This window comes from Babylonia areolata, chromosome 25 (genome assembly GCF_041734735.1).
Source record: "Babylonia areolata isolate BAREFJ2019XMU chromosome 25, ASM4173473v1, whole genome shotgun sequence".
NCBI lineage: Eukaryota > Metazoa > Mollusca > Gastropoda > Neogastropoda > Buccinidae > Babylonia > Babylonia areolata.
This window is the reverse complement of record NC_134900.1, coordinates 11883423-11900772: the sequence shown is the minus strand read 5'-3', so window position 1 is coordinate 11900772 and position 17350 is coordinate 11883423. Positions and strand designations below refer to the sequence as shown.

At 40.7% G+C, this 17350-nt stretch overlaps 1 protein-coding gene across 1 annotated transcript in view; it reads left to right on the top strand.

Moving 5' to 3' along the window:
- Positions 1-16743, top strand: part of LOC143299485 (putative receptor-type tyrosine-protein phosphatase mosPTP-1) — a 73359-nt gene extending 56616 nt beyond the window's left edge. Inside the window, exons 28-30 of the mRNA XM_076612720.1 lie at positions 878-1023; positions 3796-3931; positions 4489-16743. Coding sequence (XP_076468835.1) covers positions 878-1023; positions 3796-3931; positions 4489-4689 — 483 coding nt within the window. The 3' untranslated portion in view covers positions 4690-16743. The remainder of the gene's footprint in view (positions 1-877; positions 1024-3795; positions 3932-4488) is intronic.
- The last annotated feature ends 607 nt before the right edge of the window (positions 16744-17350 follow it).

Genomic DNA, 17350 nt, shown 5'->3' with positions numbered 1-17350 from the left:
GGTGGTGGTGGTGGGGGGGGGGGTTGGGGTGGTGGACGTGTCCGTGACAGTGTGTAGAATCGACATTGAGAGAGAAGAGACAGACAGACAGGTGGGGGGGAGCAGGGAGCGGAAAGAAATGGTCTGGCTTTATTCAGTGTGGTGAATATTTTCAAGACAAATTCTGGGAAGAAAGAGGTTGAAATATATCCATGTGAGAAGATGAACAGAAGATGTAGGGTGGAAAGGGGCTAAACTTATCCATGTTAGAAGATGAACAGAAGATGTAGGGTGGAATGGGGCTAAACACATCCATGTTAGAAGATGAACAAAAGATGTAGGGTGGAAAGAAGCTAAACACATCCATGTTAGAAGATGAACAAAAGATGTAGGGTGGAAAGGGGCTAAACGCATCCATGTTAGAAGATGAACAAAAGATGTAGGGTGGAAAGAGGTTGAACACATCCATGTGAGAAGATGAACAGAAGACGTAGGGTGGAAAGGGGCTAAACGCATCCATGTTAGAAGATGAACAGAAGATGTAGGGTGGAAAGGGGCTAAACACATCCATGTGAGAAGATGAACAAAAGATGTAGGGTGGAATGGGGCTAAACACATCCATGTTAGAAGATGAACAGAAGACGTAGGGTGGAAAGGGGCTAAACACATCCATGTTAGAAGATGAACAGAAGATGTAGGGTGGAACGGGGCTAAACACATCCATGTTAGGATGAACAAAAGATGTAGGATGGAAAGGGGTTAAACACATCCATGTGAGAAGATGAACAAAAGATGTAGGATGGAAAGGGGTTAAACACATCCATGTGAGAAGATAGACAAAAGAAATTGGATGGAAGGAGGTTAAAGTGAATGTGCCTTTCCTGGTGTGTGCACACAGTACGACTACATCTTCATGACCAAGGTGGTGACGGTCAGATACTGGCCGGACACTTTCCCTGTCCACCACAGTGTCTTCAGCATGGTGGATACTGCCATCGACTGGCAGAGAGCCAATGATAGCGGACCCGTCATTGTCATGGACAGGTGAGCTCTCTGACCTTTCAGTGTGTCATCGCTGATTTATTTTGTATTGTATTCCTCATTTGTGTCACAACAGATTTCTGTGTGTAAAATTCGGGCTGCTCTCCCCAGGGAGTGTGCATTGCTGCACTGAGAGCGCCACCCTACTTTTTTTGTATTTTTTTTTCTGCCTGCAATTTTATTTGTTATCAAAGCAGATTTTTCTACAGAATTTTGCCAGGGACAACCCTTTCATTGTCATGGGTTCCTTTACGTGCACTAAATGCATGCTGCACACAGGACCTCAGTTTATCTTCTCATCCGAATGATTAGTGTCCAGACCACCACTCAAGGTCTAGTGGAGGGGGAGAAAATACTGGTGACTATGGGAATCGAACCAGTTCGCTCAGATTCTCTTGCTTCCTAGGCAGACACGATACCTCTAGGTCAACACTCCACATATTCAAAGACGTTCAAGATTCACTTTCAAGCTCCACTTTGTAGTGTGTCTTGAGGAAAATCCTGGGTCTCTTCAAATGGGTTTTCACACAACTGTCAGACCTAGAGGAATCTGGTGAAGTTTTTTGATGTGGCAACCCAGTGAACTCTTCACAGAGTTGAGGGAGAAGATGATGTTTGAGCTAAAATGTCACTGTCAGATGTGTTGTGCAGTTGTGTTGGTATTGGAATATGCATGACTGTTAATCAGCATTGCAACACTGTTCTGAAAGCACATGTTTGGTGTCATATACTTACCATGTCAAACTGATGCAAACTAGGCCTATGGTTTGCTCTGTTTGGCCAAATTTCACGCGGCTAACAGTGAAAAGACGCCCCTCTTAGTCTGGCCCGCTCTTAGCCAATCAAACGCCTCTAACAGCTATAAGCGCTGAATCATTCCTTTGGCCAAGGCTCTCCACGCCATCTTGTCAGGTTTTCGCTCTGTCTCGTCTAACGCTTTTTTTGGCTATTAAGCGTTTTCATTTGGCCTTATTTTGTTGTATGCGGCTTGCATGTGTATTGTGCTTACATTCTGTGTACTCGTTTCGACTCGGCCCCCTCGATTTCTTCGTATTTTTCTACCTCTGAGTCGATCCTGTCTTTCCTTTCTCTGTTGGGGATCGTATTGTTCGCTGGGTGCTTACGCGCGGTACCATGCCTCGTTTGCCATCCTACGAAGGCAGGGATCATGATGCTGGCAGAGATACTCGCCAAGAGACTCTCCCAGGCCCGGAGCTCATGATTTCTCCCGATAGGGACCGCGGCGATGCGTCTGCAGACGCTGATCGCGGAGGGGACGCTCGTCCCGATAAAATGGTCATGAAGGGGACCGGGGGGAAAGGGATTTGAGCGTCACCTCCCGAAGTGTCCCAGCGCGAGGCGGGTGGAAGGGGGAGTAGCACGTCCTCTCTTGGTGGTGGGAACTCGCGGCTGGGTGCGGACTCCCAAGGGGAGGCCGCCCCCCGCCGTTACCGAAAGCACATGTTCTGTCTCTGCTCTCAGTTGATATTGATAAAATGTTGTTGTTGTGTTTTGTTTGACTGTTTAATTGATTCAGTGTCAAGAGAGGTGTTCATGTTGTATATAACATTTTCATTATGCATGGCCTGAGTTCAAGTTCAAGGATTTTTCTCTTTGCTTTTAGTTCAGGACAAGAGGATTGACACTTTTGTGATGGTGGATGATATGTGTGTGTGTGTGAGTGTGTTTGAATGTGTGTGCGACTGTGTATGTGAGATCACATATGTGCACATGTGTGTGTGTGTGTGTGTGTGTGTGTTTGTGTGTGCATGCATATGCATGTGCATGTGAACACAGGCAAACTGGTATTTTGATATGATGATAAAAGAGCAATAAACACTTGAACACTTTGTGTGTTGCACAGAGTGCATGGTGATCTTTATTCTTATCTTGTCTGTCTATTATAATCAGTGTGCAGTATAGTAGGCTATGTTTATAATTATATTCAAATAATGTTTCTTAATTCTTTCTGTTTTTACATTAAGAATACTAGTTTTTACCTGCAGTGTGTGGATGTATGTATGAAACGATGTATGTGATATTTTTTTACATTTGTATCTTCGTAATATTTGTAGGGGCTGTTGTTGGCTTTTACAGTTATGGTCCCCATGTTGTTTACTTGTCTGTGTTGTGATAATGCACCTGACCAAATTTCTCCAGTTGGAGATAATAAAGTTATTCTTATCTTATCTTATCTTATCTTATGCTGAGTCTGTTAACAGATGAATTTCAGTACCTTTGTGTAGACAAAAAACCAATCTTTAGTCTTGTTCCTTGTTGTTGGTGATGACAGGTACAGAGAGCCTTGAGCCTCTGTCTGTTGTTCAAAGTGCATGATGGACACTGATCCTTGGCCAGGTAGCATGAGGTAATCTTTGCAGCGCTAAGTTTGCGCAGAGTTAAGAATGTTCCTAAGTATATTGAATTTACCAAGGAGTCCGGAACATTCCTAACGATAAGCAAACTTTGAGCTGCGAAGTTCGCTCATGCAACCCAGCCCGGTTCCTTGTTGTTGGTGACTACAGGTACGGAGGGCTTCGACTCACTGTGTGTTGGTCAAAGTGCATGATGAATACTGATCGTGTTCCTTGTTGTTGGTGACCACAGGTACAGAGGGACTCTAACCTCTGTGTGTGTTGGTCAAAGTGCATGATGCATACTGATCCTGTTCCTTGTTGTCGGTGACCACAGGTACAGAGGGACTCTAACCTCTGTGTGTGTTGGTCAAAGTGCATGATGCATACTGATCCTGTTCCTTGTTGTCGGTGACCACAGGCTGGGAGGGCCTCGATCTGGGCGGTTCTGCGCCCTGTGGACCTTGCGTGACCAGCTGATCCTGGACAAAGTGGTGGACGTCTACCAGCTGGTCAAACTGTACCACCTCAAGAGACCCGGCATTGTCAGCTCGCAGGTAGGGCCCAGGTGTAACCTCTCTGTTGGCTATAGTAGGGGGCCTCTTTAGGTTTAGAAAGGGGCCTCTCTGTAATGTTTAGTAAGGGGCCTCTCTGTAGGGTTTAGTAAGGGGCCTCTGTTTTGGCCCCACAGTGTCTCAACCCACTGTTGGTTTACAGCCTTGGTAGGCTTCTGTGCCATATTGATGTGGAACAAATGCAGAAGATAACTGTTTTCCTCCAGATTACTTTTGGACATGTCTGGAAACAGGGTTCAAGTTAGTTTCCTTCCCTTGCAGTTTATGTATATGCAGGATCGTTAAAAAACGTTTTAATTAGACAAAATTGACACTAGAGGAATGCTCAGGTGCAGAGCTCAGTCAGTTGAAAAAGATATTTACAGACATGAAACATGTCATTAGCTTTTAAAACTGAATTTTTAGCTTTTTAGAAATGCGTGTTAGCTGACTTGAAATGACAGTCATTAGCTTTTAGAATTGTGAATTTATTTATTTTTGTTTTAGTGTTTAAAAAGGAACAGAATAAAGGTGTGATGGAGTGTTTGTGGTGTGGGCAGGATGACCTTAGGTTCCTGTATGAGGCGCTGGCCTGCCTGAAGGAACACCTGCAGGACGAAGGCTCTGCTGGCTCCTCCTCCCCTCTCCACCCCAACCCCCCCCACTCCCCTGTGCACAAGAACGGCACCCTCCCTCGCTCCTCCACCCTGCAGAGCCCCACCACCACCACCCCTTCCACCAAAATTGATGTTGACATATGAAGAGAAGACTTTGGACAAGAGGACAGCTTGTGAGATACAGAGAGGGAGAGAGAATTTGAAAGAGGCTCAGATGAAAAGGGATTGAAGCAAGGGAGCGAAAAGGGACAGAGAGAGTGAGGGGGAGAGAGAGAGAGGGAGTAAAAGAAAACCAAAGTGAAGTATGAAAAGGGAGTGAATGGAAGGAGATGGAAAATGTGGCGTGTGATGGAATGCGATGAAGAGAGAACAGCTGGGACATGAACAGGCATCGAAAAGAATTGGCGGTGCCAAGCTGAGAAAAAGGGCTTTTGAGAAAGTGGTATGGAAGGGCAGCGACAGAGAGAGAGAGAGCGCAGCGAGGTGACATGACCTTCATGAGTCAGACAGGTGAGAGGGAGGTGAGGATGCAGGAGGAAAGTCCAACAGCGGTTGGGGAGATGATACACCTGTCAGAAACGACCTGCCAGCCAGAAGACAAGAGGACTCTGTGCTGACTGGGCATTTTTTCCTTGGACAGTCAAACGACAAGCATTCTGCATCATCGTGTGTCAGACTGTGCCACAGTGGTCACAGGATTGAGTGTAGTCCTTGTGTGTTGTGGTCAGTGTTTGCCAAGGGAAGATTTTGGATCCTGATTCTTCGGAAGGATTTGTCTTCTGTTTCATCCCATGCCACAGAGCCAGACTTGGCATGTTGTGGTTCCTTGTTATTCACAGTTAGGGCATGGACAGAATGTACTACCAGTTGAATGTTGACGTTCCTATGCGTTGTTCCTGAAGATGTGTGTTGTTGATTGTGGGTTAAACCACTCTTGTAGGGCGACATGGTGTTTCAGACGCCTGTCCAGTAAACAAGTAGCTGTATTTATTCCTGTTCATGAGCAAGACTTTCCATCCCATCTGTTGGCAGTGTGTGTCTGTTGCTGCTTTGTGTAGGAAGCAGGCCTCTGGCTTGGCACCTGCAGCCAGCCACTGGACTTCATTGTCATTACTAGCTGGCCTCGAGTTCTGGGCATTGTTTCTGTCGGCACTGGACAGTGCTGGCGTCTGAACTGAATATGCTTTGCGTTGACCTGATTGTGAAACTGGATGTTTACCGTGCAAAGATGTGATGTGTGAGTGATTTTATGTCTAAATTGTGAACAAGTACATGAAGGAGGAGGAGGGTGTGACTGTGTTGTGAGCGTAGGAGGCTGGATCTTGAAATCATTCGCGCACCTGACAAGTGCAAGGAGTCATCCACTCTTTTTGTGTAGAAATATTACTTGGCTATGAATTTTGCTTGACTTGAATGTTTTTTGGTTTTTTTTGTGTTTTTTTTTTTAAGGTTAAGACAACTGCTGTTATCTTAACTCTCACCATATGTGGAGAAGTAGATGAAACTCCACTGTTTTGTTCTGTCATTGTGATTATGTCAGTGCATCAGTAGTAATCAGAACTGAATGAAAAAAAAAGATAAAAAAGGTCATGGAAACAGAAGTATGAAGTAAATTTAATGTTTTATAATGACATTTCCGCTGATCATAACCATTGTCATGAGTATCTATTCTGTATCTGAGCAAGAGCTTATGAAAGATCTAATTGTTGTCCAGCTGAGATCACAGAATTGTCAAATGACATTGCTGTTCTGAGTGTATAGTAAGAGTGTGTGTGTGTACGTGCGTTGTGACAACACAGTGGACAAGTTCTTGTGTAGGCTGGTCTTCATTGGATGTTTTAAGCCAGGTAGAATAAAAGATGGTTGAATTCTCCTACACACAACTATCCAGCAGAGCCATATTCTAAGATGTCCTTGGTTCTGAGCATTGCTTTTTGATCCACAGATCGGAAAGGAAGCAAACAGTAACTTTGTGCATGGCACGGAAAGATGGCATCAGATTGAAGACAGCTCCAAACACGATATGAGTATCCCTTGCAAACACTTGGGCAGTGCATTATGTGGTGATTGTAATAGGACATGTTTTTTGTATTGTTATTATTATTATTATCGATCCCCCTGTCCTACACTTGCACACACTCACAAGAATGCATGCAATCACATATGCTGTGTTGTAGCCTTCTTCAAAATGAAGCATTTTGGATGATAATAGTTGTAAACTTAAAAAAGAAAAAAAGATATTGCAAACATAAACATTTAGTGTAGAGCAGAACGACCATCTTGACAATTGTCTTGAGGCAAGATACTTCATTGTTATTTGAGGATCAAACTAGTGGGTCATGGTTTATTTGATTATTATATAATTTTAATGTTGTGGCTGCTTTCAGCTCAAATGGCATTAACAGGGAGAGCTTGGAAACTCTTCATGTGTACCAGTAACTCTCTGTTTAAGTAACATTTTGATATTAATGATAACAGTAAGGTATTGTTCTTGTATCTAAAATTTGGTTCCAGCGCCCCCACATGCATGAACGCATGAACAAAGATTTGCATGGAACAGCTTCAAGATTTCTGTTTGTTGAGGAGCTTCTAAGACGTTAAAGTATGTGTGTGTTGGAAAAGTTTGGAAGACCTGACACCTCTGCTTAAAGCTGAACATGCTACAGCTTGAATTAAGAAAAGCCAAAGACACAGATTGTGCATAGGGTGAATGCTGTGAAGACACTCTCAGAAGGGGAGCTTAACCCAACCCAGCCAAGGAACTTGTCATCAAGTCCAGTGAGTCTCAACTGTTAAAAGAGTTCAGCCTCGTACTTACAAAGGAGCACGGACAAGGATTTTCACTACCATACTGTGGAGCTGTATCTGGGTGTCCCTGCTCCCATTACCCCCCCCCCCAACCCCACCCCCACCCCCAGTCGCCCACCCCCGAGCTCCCCCGCCCCCACCCACCTCCCCTCCTTCCACATGCATGAACAAAGATTTGCATGGAACAGTTACATGAATGACGGGTTGTGTTTCTTTTTTGTTGTGGAAGTGAAAATGGACCGAAATATTGATGATTCAAAACCACTAACGGTTTGCCATGAACCAGACTGTTGAGTTTCGTCACTTTTGTTTTCATTAATATGACAATTTTCCGGTGTTTTGGTTTTAGTTGTTTTTTTTGTGTTTTTTTTTCTCGTGTGCTTTATTTTTTTGTTGATTGAACTGTTGGATTTTAGTTCAGCGTTAAAGAAGTGCGTGTCACATGTTGTGCTTTTTTTTTTTTCTTTTTTTTTTTTTTTTTGGTGGGGAGGTGGTGGCAGGATGGTGGTGTGTGTGGGGTATTGTTTGGTTTAATAAAGGTGAAATGGATGGTGTGATTTTTTGCTTCCTTTTTTGTTTGTTAATTTTGTTATTTTAACAAAAAAACAACATTTACATGATACTTAACATATCGTCATTCCAGTTTTGCGGGGTTTTTTGTTTGGTTTTCTGGGTCTTCATTTCCAGCCAGAGTGTTTGTAATTTGCATAGGACCAGGAGAATGAAAGGTTACATGCTTACACATCGCAGATGTTGACTGCACTAGCATCAGATACAAACTTTTCCTCACCCACATCTTTCTGTATTTCCAGTACACTGCTCATGTCTTTTCGTTTAGAACACATTGGTTGCCACACAGTTACACTTTAGCAGAAGTCATTTGGAGAAAGGAAGTAATAAATTATTTATCTTCTGTTTGTACATGTTGGCAAGGCATGATAAAACAAACAAGCAGATTATGTATATATTTTTTTAGATTTTCTTTACACATTGGCAAATTATTTTGTAAAAACTTACAATGACTGAAATTGTGTTGTGCCAAAATCGTTTTGTTTCCTTTGCCTTTCTGTCTTAATCCTGGTGCAGTTTGCATCTGCATAGTCTTTTACCTGGGGGTCAGTCAGCAGTGGAAACAATTTTTGTTTAGGTATGTCATCAGAAATCATGTGAATTGAGTGCAAACCAGAGGAGCCATGGACCTGAAGTGAATATCCACAATCTTCACATAATTCATGGGAAAAAAAGGTCTTGCTGCCAGAAATTAATAGGCAGTTTCCAGAAAAAAAAAACCCCAAAGCAAACCGTAATACATTTGTTTTTGGAGTTTTCAGAAGTGTGTGCTCAGGTTACTTATTCAGAAGTGAAACTAGATTTTTATATTAGCTTCATGTGTTCCCCTTTCAAAAAAACAAAACAAAAAAAAACCAACCCTTTTTTTTTAAGACAGTAATTTTTCTATTTTTGGTACTTGTAGGTTTTAGGATTTTATAAGAATGTAACTCTTAAGATCCACGTTTTGTTTGTTTATTTATTTATTTATTTGAAGCAGATGCATGTTGATTAAGTGGGGTGGAAATTGGTCACATGGTCTGATTCCTTTGTAGTGAATTTTATAACCATTGACATTTCGTTGCTGATATGCATGCTTCTCCACTTGATGTGCTTTAATTGATTAACTGATATTCTTAAGATGAGCTTGGCCTATATTTTTGTGAGTGTATGTGGAATGCTTTTATGAGTGGGAAATCTTGTCACTCTTTCTCTCTTTCTTTTTTCTTTTCTTTCTTTTAACCTTGCCTGCAATTAAGTTGTGTGCCAAAAGGAATGCAAGGTCCATTTTACACTTTGTATGCTTCCCTTTGCTTCTTTTTGTTGTTGGTGTTGTATATTTACTGATGAAAGATTGTATGTGGATTGGAGGTGAGGAACTTTGGAAAGGGGCGAGGGAATATGAAAGAATTTTTGCAGAAAGTTTGATGGTGGTCGTTATTGCAGTCAGCAAATAATTTTGTCCCCATTAATGGAAATGAAATGTGTCAAGTTGTTGGGAAATCACAAATGGTTGGTACAAACAGAAGTTCACTTCTTATTCCACTTCTTGTCCCTGTAAACAGAGATGAGTTAAAAAGAAGAAGAAAAAGTTGATTTTTTTTTCTCACTGACATGCATTATGCAACAGATAGATCAACAAAAATAAGGTCTTTTTTTTTGGTTTTGTTTTGCTTCTCTTATAAACATTGTTGATGATCACATTGATAGACACAGTGAGGTTGACAGGAACATTATTGGGCGCATGTGCATGTATGCATGTTTTAGGTAAAAGTCTGCTGCCTTTAAATCCTTGTCCATTATAACTGGCAATAGAAAGTTAATTACTGAACCAGTGCTATAGCAAAAAGAAAATAACAGTTTCAGGAATTGCTTTCTTTTTAGTTCTTTGTCTTTGCCTTTTTATTTGTTTCAGGTTTTGTTTTTTCTCTGGTTGCAAAAAACATCACCACCCTAAACAGCTAAAATCTCATGACACTTCTACAAGTTTCTAGGGACATATGTTTGTGGAAATGTAGATTCTGTGGTATTGCCAGCACAGACAGTATGTTTGTGGTTTATGACTGCACACACCCACACACACGCCTGCCCACTCATGCACAATTCCATGTGCGTGCATGCGCACACACACACAAACACACACACACACTACATGGATGCATAATTAGAAATTAAACACGCACACACACGTGCACAAGGACATGTGCGCACACATACAAAACTTCACTCACTGAAACCCACCCTAATTTTGCTCTGTTATTTTCTGCAAGTTAACTTTTGAATATGACGAATTCTTGTTTTCTGTATAAAGAAAATTGTTAATGCCATTTACATTTATTATGTGTAAGGTTCAGTAACATTGTGTATCACCATCGTATCATAACATGGTCACATTATTTTTTGGTGCCATCAAAGATTCAGATGAATTTTATTTTTTGGTCTCTTTTAACTTTGCTTGCAATCATGATTTGTGTAACATTTTTTTATACGCACAGATTTGTTCATCTTTCGCTGAACTGGTAAATTTGAGGATGGTATCAGCTTGCATAGAAGGTCTGCACGCACGAATGTAATATGTGTAAGCGTGTGTATTTGTGTGAGCAGTTGTGTGTGTGTGTGTGTGTGTGTGCGCACGTATGTGTGTGTGTTTGTGTGTGTGTGTGTGTGTGTATGTGTGTGTGTGTGAGACAGTATTCCCCCGAAACCCCACCAAAAAACCAAACACATTTATTTCAGCAAGGATTACTGGGCAGTAAATGGAGAGATCCGTCCCCATTTGAGGTTGCAAGTCCATCAGATGGCCTGAATTATCCAAAGTGTGGAGGCAGGGGAACTGCTGCAACAGGTATTCTGCACACCTGTTTGCTATATTCCAGCTTCAAACTGAAGATCAGGATGGCATGGCAAAGTTCAGACAGACAGCATGGTACAGGAAAGTTTCCATGTGTGACAGCTACTGAAGAAGTGAACTTTTGCTGAAATCTGGGAAAGGATAAGGTTGATAAAAACTCGATATGAATTACTATGCTTCATTTTTTTGTTTTGAATTTGAATTTCTTTTTTTGTATGTGCTCTCTTGGGAAATGTTTATCCTGTATTTTTTTATGTATTTTTATTTCCATTTATGATTTTAAAAACATTGATACTTGTGCCTGCTTTTTGATCCAGGGTGCCTAGGTTTGAGTCTTTGGCTTGCAGTGTTAAAAAAAAAAAAGAAAGAAAGAAGAAACACAAAAAAACAACAACAAACAAACAAAAAAGATGTGGAATGCTGCTTCTGTTATGGCAGTATTCAACTTTTCTTGTTGGTTTAGGAAATCACATCTGTGAAGGGGGAAGTGGAGGTCCCCCCTCATGAAACTGGCCCATAGGAGGAAAAATACGATGACTCTTCCATCTCATTGTGCAGCAGCCTAGTTTACTGTCACCCCTTTACCTTGCTCTTAATCTTGAATGTTGAATGGATGCTGTTGGACAGTCTGCTACTGATACAAACATGTATGTACCTGTAAATATCTAACACTGCCAAACCTGTCCTCATTTTGCATTTGGAAAGTCTTAACTTTCTGTGATTGTTCAGTGTTTTACGGTTCTTAGCTTTTGGGGGATAAAGTCGCATGCTTTACCCAATCCATGTTACTTACTATCTTCAAAAAGGAATGACTGATTTCTTCACCGGTTATGTTGAGTACCTGTTGTATTTTTGCTCTAGAGCAAGTTTGTTGTTTTTACCCCGTTGTAGATGTGTAGACGTTGTTTGTGCGCCTCTGTACTGGTACATGTATGTTTCAGTGCAGGTGTGAATGTTTGGTTTTCTAATGTACCAAATGTGGGTTGTTGATTCATTATATTTCTTGGTGTGTTCACCTGTTGGTGGACTTGGAACTCACTTTTTATCTTTGTTATTTATTGTTTGCAGTGTTCGTTCAACACTTTGTGTGGTGATGTATTGTTGCTGTCAACTAATTCCTCCCACACACACACATCCCCCTCCCCCCCCCCACACACACACACACCCCTCCATCACTCCCCCCCCCATCACCCCACTCTCAGTGAATCAGTAAAAGAAAGAAAGTGATTACCTGCAGTGCCTGTCGGTGGCATTCTCACAGGCTTCCAGACAGTTTTGAAGTTTTTTCAGTTAGCTGAACTCAAGAAGTGAAAGTGATTAGGTAAAGAGAAAGGAGCAGTGAACAAAACTCCATCATCACCAAGTTTCTGTGTGTAAAACACTCCCCAGCACCAAATATTTTAGAAACAGTGCTCCCAGTCACAGGCTTCTATTCATGTCAAAACACCACAATGGACTTGTTTTCTTCAGACTCTGCCAGCAAGCAAAGGTTAGTCATCGTTCTGTTGGTGGGGATACTGGCTGCAGCTGTTGAGCTTTGTTCCAATGTCACTTGTGTGAAAAATGGTCTTTTCTACATCACCCTTCAGTGTCAACAAAAGTTGCCTAAGGCAGTGTACTGTCTGGTCAGCTAAAGTCAACTATGGCAGTGCACTGTCCAGTCAACTTAAGTCACCTATGGGCAGTGAAAGAGTTGAGCAGTGAAAATGATTTGGTAATAAGAAAGAAATTATGAACTTAAGAACTTAAAGAGAATAGGTAATTCAGGAATGAATGGTGGAGTTAAGAAGTGAAGGTGAAGAGCTTGTGAGAAAGGAAAAAAGTTGGAATTGGAGAAGAAGAAAAAAGAGGTCTGGAAAAAAACCAACAGTCATATTAGTACATTACTGTACATTTATCCCTTGTCAGGTCAGGATCAGTGTGTGAAAACTACACCTTGAGGTGATTGGGCATCTTTCAAGTTTCTTTGTTTTGTTCTTAAGTGGGGCTTGTTGACATGTTTGCATAATAAGACAGATGATGTTGTTGGTATTTACGACCTCGTATTTCTTGTTTCGTTGTTGTCATTGTTGTTTGTTTAGTTTTGTTGGATTCAGATAACAAAAAAAAAGAAAAAAAAGAAAAATCATTAAGAATAGAAATCGCATGATGTGTTCAGTTTGTTTGGTGAAAAATAAAGCAGAAGAAAGTTTGAAAAGTGCAGGCGTATTTAATGTGTCAAGAACACCAGCATCCATGTGAGGCCAAATCGCCCTGTTGTGATAAATGGTTTCAAAGACAGGAATCGGCACTAACAGGTCAGACGTTCATTCCAACAATAAATTGCTGTAGAAACCTACCAGATATATTTAATTACAATGACAAACCAGTCAATGGCGTCACAGAAACAGCTGATACAAGAAAAATTCTCTAGTGATAACAGTTTTGTGTGGATTAAGATGGGTAGTGTGTGTGTTCGTGTGTGTGTGTGTGGTGTGTTTGCAGGTGGGTGAGGTTTGGGATTACTTATTCAGTTAATAGCCATTGACTTTAAACTGTTTACTTGAAAACAGTAATGACAGCAACAACAACCCACAAAAATGTTTGCTTGCGTTTTGTGTCAGTTTGTAACCATTGACTTTGAACTGTTTGTTGCTTTTACCTGAAAACAGTGACAACAACAACAACCCACAGAAATGTTTGTGTTTTGTGTCAAAGAAACAATTTTGGCATCTGTCCCATAGAACCACTGTGAAGTTGATACATACAATGTCATGTTTTCTTTGGAGAAGTGATAACATTTCTTTTCATGTTCACATTGTACAGCTGCTGACCAAAGCATGTGTATTTTGTTGTTGTTGCAGTAACATTGCTATGTGATGTATTTTTCACAATTTTCATGTGTTTTTGAATTGATCACCGAAAACATGAACAAAGCCAGACATTTGTTGTTTTTTTTTTTTAAACAGGGATGGTTGGGGGGGTTGTATGGTATGCATGCCAGGGGCTTGGGGGGGCGGGGCTACATTTCATGATTGACAGTACTATTTTTAGTACTGTTCAAGTATCATGTTTCAGCAGTCCTTCAAATCAGCATTTTGTATACTTCAGATTCTCGTTTTTCTATAATCCAAATTCATTCTCTCTTCTCCCCCCCCCCCCACCCCCACTTTGTTATGTCTTGTATTATTTCTTTTTTCTTTTCTTTTTTTCCCCAAAGAAAAGATATTGAACTGTGCGCATTCACGTTCCATTGTCACTGCTTATCAGACTGCCATACTCCCCACCTGACTTTTTGTATGAAGGAATGCCTTTTTTTTTTCTTTTTTTTTTTTTTTTACTATGATGGTTCCACATTGTCTTATCTGCTTTTTAGAAACTGTCAGTTGTTTGCATGAACTTTTAGATTAACTATCATTGATAGGACTCCATGTTTGATTCATGTCCAACTGTTGTTTGTGTGACAGCTCCTTGTTAGTACACATTGATATGTGTGGGAGCAATGTGTGTGTGTGTGTGTGTGTGTGTGTGTGTGAAAATTGTTGAAATGTTTAATGAATGTGATGGTCATGTTGGTGCTGCAGCTTTAGACGTGGCAGACCAGAGCCCCTTAATGTAGCGGATAAAAAAAAAGAGAGAGAAAAGAAAGAAAAAAAAACCCACAGCAATGCACGAGTCGCCCCCTGGTTGAGTCGCTATGTTAGATCTTTGATCAGCAAATATAAAATGGGCAGTTGCTATTTTCAGATATCTGATGTGTACAAATGGAACTATGGAAAGTTGTTTTGTGTAGATGTTTGGCAGAGGATATTGGAAATGAGAAATGTCGGCATTGCTTTGTTGTCTTGTATTTAGTTTAGAAGTATTGTACTTTTTGTTTATTTTCTCTCCTTTTGTTGTTGTTGTGAGATGCATTGCCAGCCCCAAGGCTGCTCCTTGCGGTTGGCTGGGGTACAAAGGTTCATCGGAGTCGGAGGGTCATATAGACATATTTTTGATTTCATGCATTAAAATTGTTCTCTCTCTCTCTCTCTCTCTCTCTCTCTCTCTCTCTCTCTCTCTCACACACACACACACATACACACACACACACACAACCTATTGTTCATATGTGGAAGGAGTTTATTTTTGGGGGGCGTGGGGGTGAGGGGGACGTTTTGGGATGGATTTTTAAGGAAAGTCGGGTGGGACCAAACCAGCATGTGGGGGGGAGCTGGGGGGGATTGCCCCAGGATGTCCCCAGGGGGATGTTTCAGGACACTAAAGTGACCCCCAGGGGACGATTTGTGACACTGACAAGACTCCCTATGGGGGACCTACATGAGGGGGGGGATGATTTGTGACGTTACACTGGGTTTGAATCCTGAAACGTGAAATGCAGTTGTGAATGTGCTGTTGAGGTACTTGTGATAAAACTGAAAGAGTTGATGTGCTCAATCCAATAAACGAAAAACAAAAAAGAACCCCCACCCCCCCAAAAAAAGACTGTGGTTTTGACTTTAATGAATGATTGCAATGGTCTAAAGGTCTGCTTTTTTGGTATTTGTATCTAGAAGTAGGTGTGTTGTATTTCTGGTAAATCATATACCTTCATTTGGATTGTCTGCAGCTTTAAGAGAAGGTTTATACCATGTATTTATCAGAGAAAATAGAGACTGTTAACTTGTTGAACACCATGTGTGTTTGTGTGTGTGTGTGTGTGTGTGTGTGATCTGGCTGGAAGGTGTACTGTGTTGCGTAAAATGCTGAATGTTGTATCTTTGAGTGTAGACTAATCTGGCCAAGAAAATATCTTGCACTTTGTATATGCTACTTTAACTGGTACCAGAGAATCAAAATCTGTGAAAGCAAGTTTTTTTATATGGTATTCGTGCGTTTCTGTTTTTGTTTTTCATTTAAAGAAAAAGAAAAGAAAAATCCTTTCAACCAGTATGTTCAAAATTGTGTTTGCTCATGAATCTTGAATGTTTTGAATATGTTTTACAGATCCCTCAGTTAGTTACGAACATCTGCCTCTCGTGTTGTAAACCTTTTGTCATGACTGATCGTTCATGTGCAGACAAAAAGAAGAAAAATGTGTCACTTTAAAAAACAAGAACAACAAAAAACAAAGCAACTTGTTTAACACTTTGTACAGTATCAATGTTAGTAGTTACTCATGAGGCAGGCAATAGGACTGTTTTTTGTTTTGTTTTTTTAATTTTTTTAAAACAAACTAATTGAATACCCATGACAGCTTTGTGGTTTAACTGAACAAAACAGTTGAATACCCATGACCATGCTTCTGTTTGATTCCTCATTGACATCACTGTTTCTCAGTATTTTGCCTATTGCTGTCATAGTCTTCCCAGAGAAGTCTCAAAAGGAGAGAATTCAGCAGTTAGTAAATTTGCTCATGATCTATGTGAAGTGGTAGAAGAGGGCTCAAGTTTCACAAATCAGAGAGAATAGCTGATAGTTTCTTGTTGTCTTGTGAGACTGGTCCAGTTGACAGTGGAAAGCGGTATGGTTCAGTTAACTATAGAAAACCACGTTGCATTCATTTTGTCAACAGTTATAGAAAAAAGCCTTACACTATTCATTTTGATTGAAATCAGAAAGGCATCTCTTTTTTTGCTGATCCCTTAACTTCATCTTGACTGTTTTTGTGGAGCTGCAAAACTTTGTAGTCATAAGATTTGTGAAAGTGGACTAGGTGTTTGATGTTGTTCATTGTACTTTTGATAGACTTGAAAACAGTGCTGTTTGATAACCATGTACAGATAGTTGAAAATGAAGTTTGTTCCTAAACATTCATGTAACATGACCGTGCCATTCCTTGCCTTGTTTTGTTTGTTTGTTACAAAACACTAGATAACACCATGAAATGTTGGGTTTTTTTTTATATGATGTTCTTCTATTGCAGTGTAGAGGTTAGAATAGAGCGCTGCCTGAATCTGGCTGCTTTGTGTGTGTGTGTGTGTGTGTGTGTGAACGATCTGTACTGTTGTTGTTCAGTTTTGTTTTCAGTTTTGGTGTGTGTGTGTGTGTGTGTGTGTCAACGATCTGTACTGTTGTTGTTCAGTTATGTTTTCAGTTTTGGTGTGTGTGTGTGTGTGTGTGTGTGTGTGTGTGTGCCTTTGCTGCAGGTTTGTGATAGCAGGTAGTGTTACTGTCCAAATCTGTGTTTCACAACTCTTCCCACACACATGCAGATGGTATTGACTTGCTCTGGAAATTTTTTTTTGGTTTAAAAAAAAATTTTTTTTTAGAGAAATGTAGTGGTATGAAGCAGTTGCAGAGTCCTTCTTGATAGAATTGTTTGTTTGAGCTCTTATTTTTTAAGTTTGAAGAAGGCGAAAATAGGTGAGATTTTGTGGGCAAAGAATGGAAGATACCCCATTGACATCTTTCTTCTTTTTAAATCTGAAAATAATTTATACAGGAAAATATGTAATTAAAGATTTCCTGGTCACTGGACGCAGAGATAGAACTGGTCAGTGAAGTGATGGAAAGAAAACATCATGGATAAAACACTGGAACAGTGAAATGGGTGGTTGTGTTTTCTGTGCTGATTGGTGCTTTACCCTGCTTACCTCACTGAATTGTGGTTGGGGGTGGGCAGGGAGAGGCGTGGGG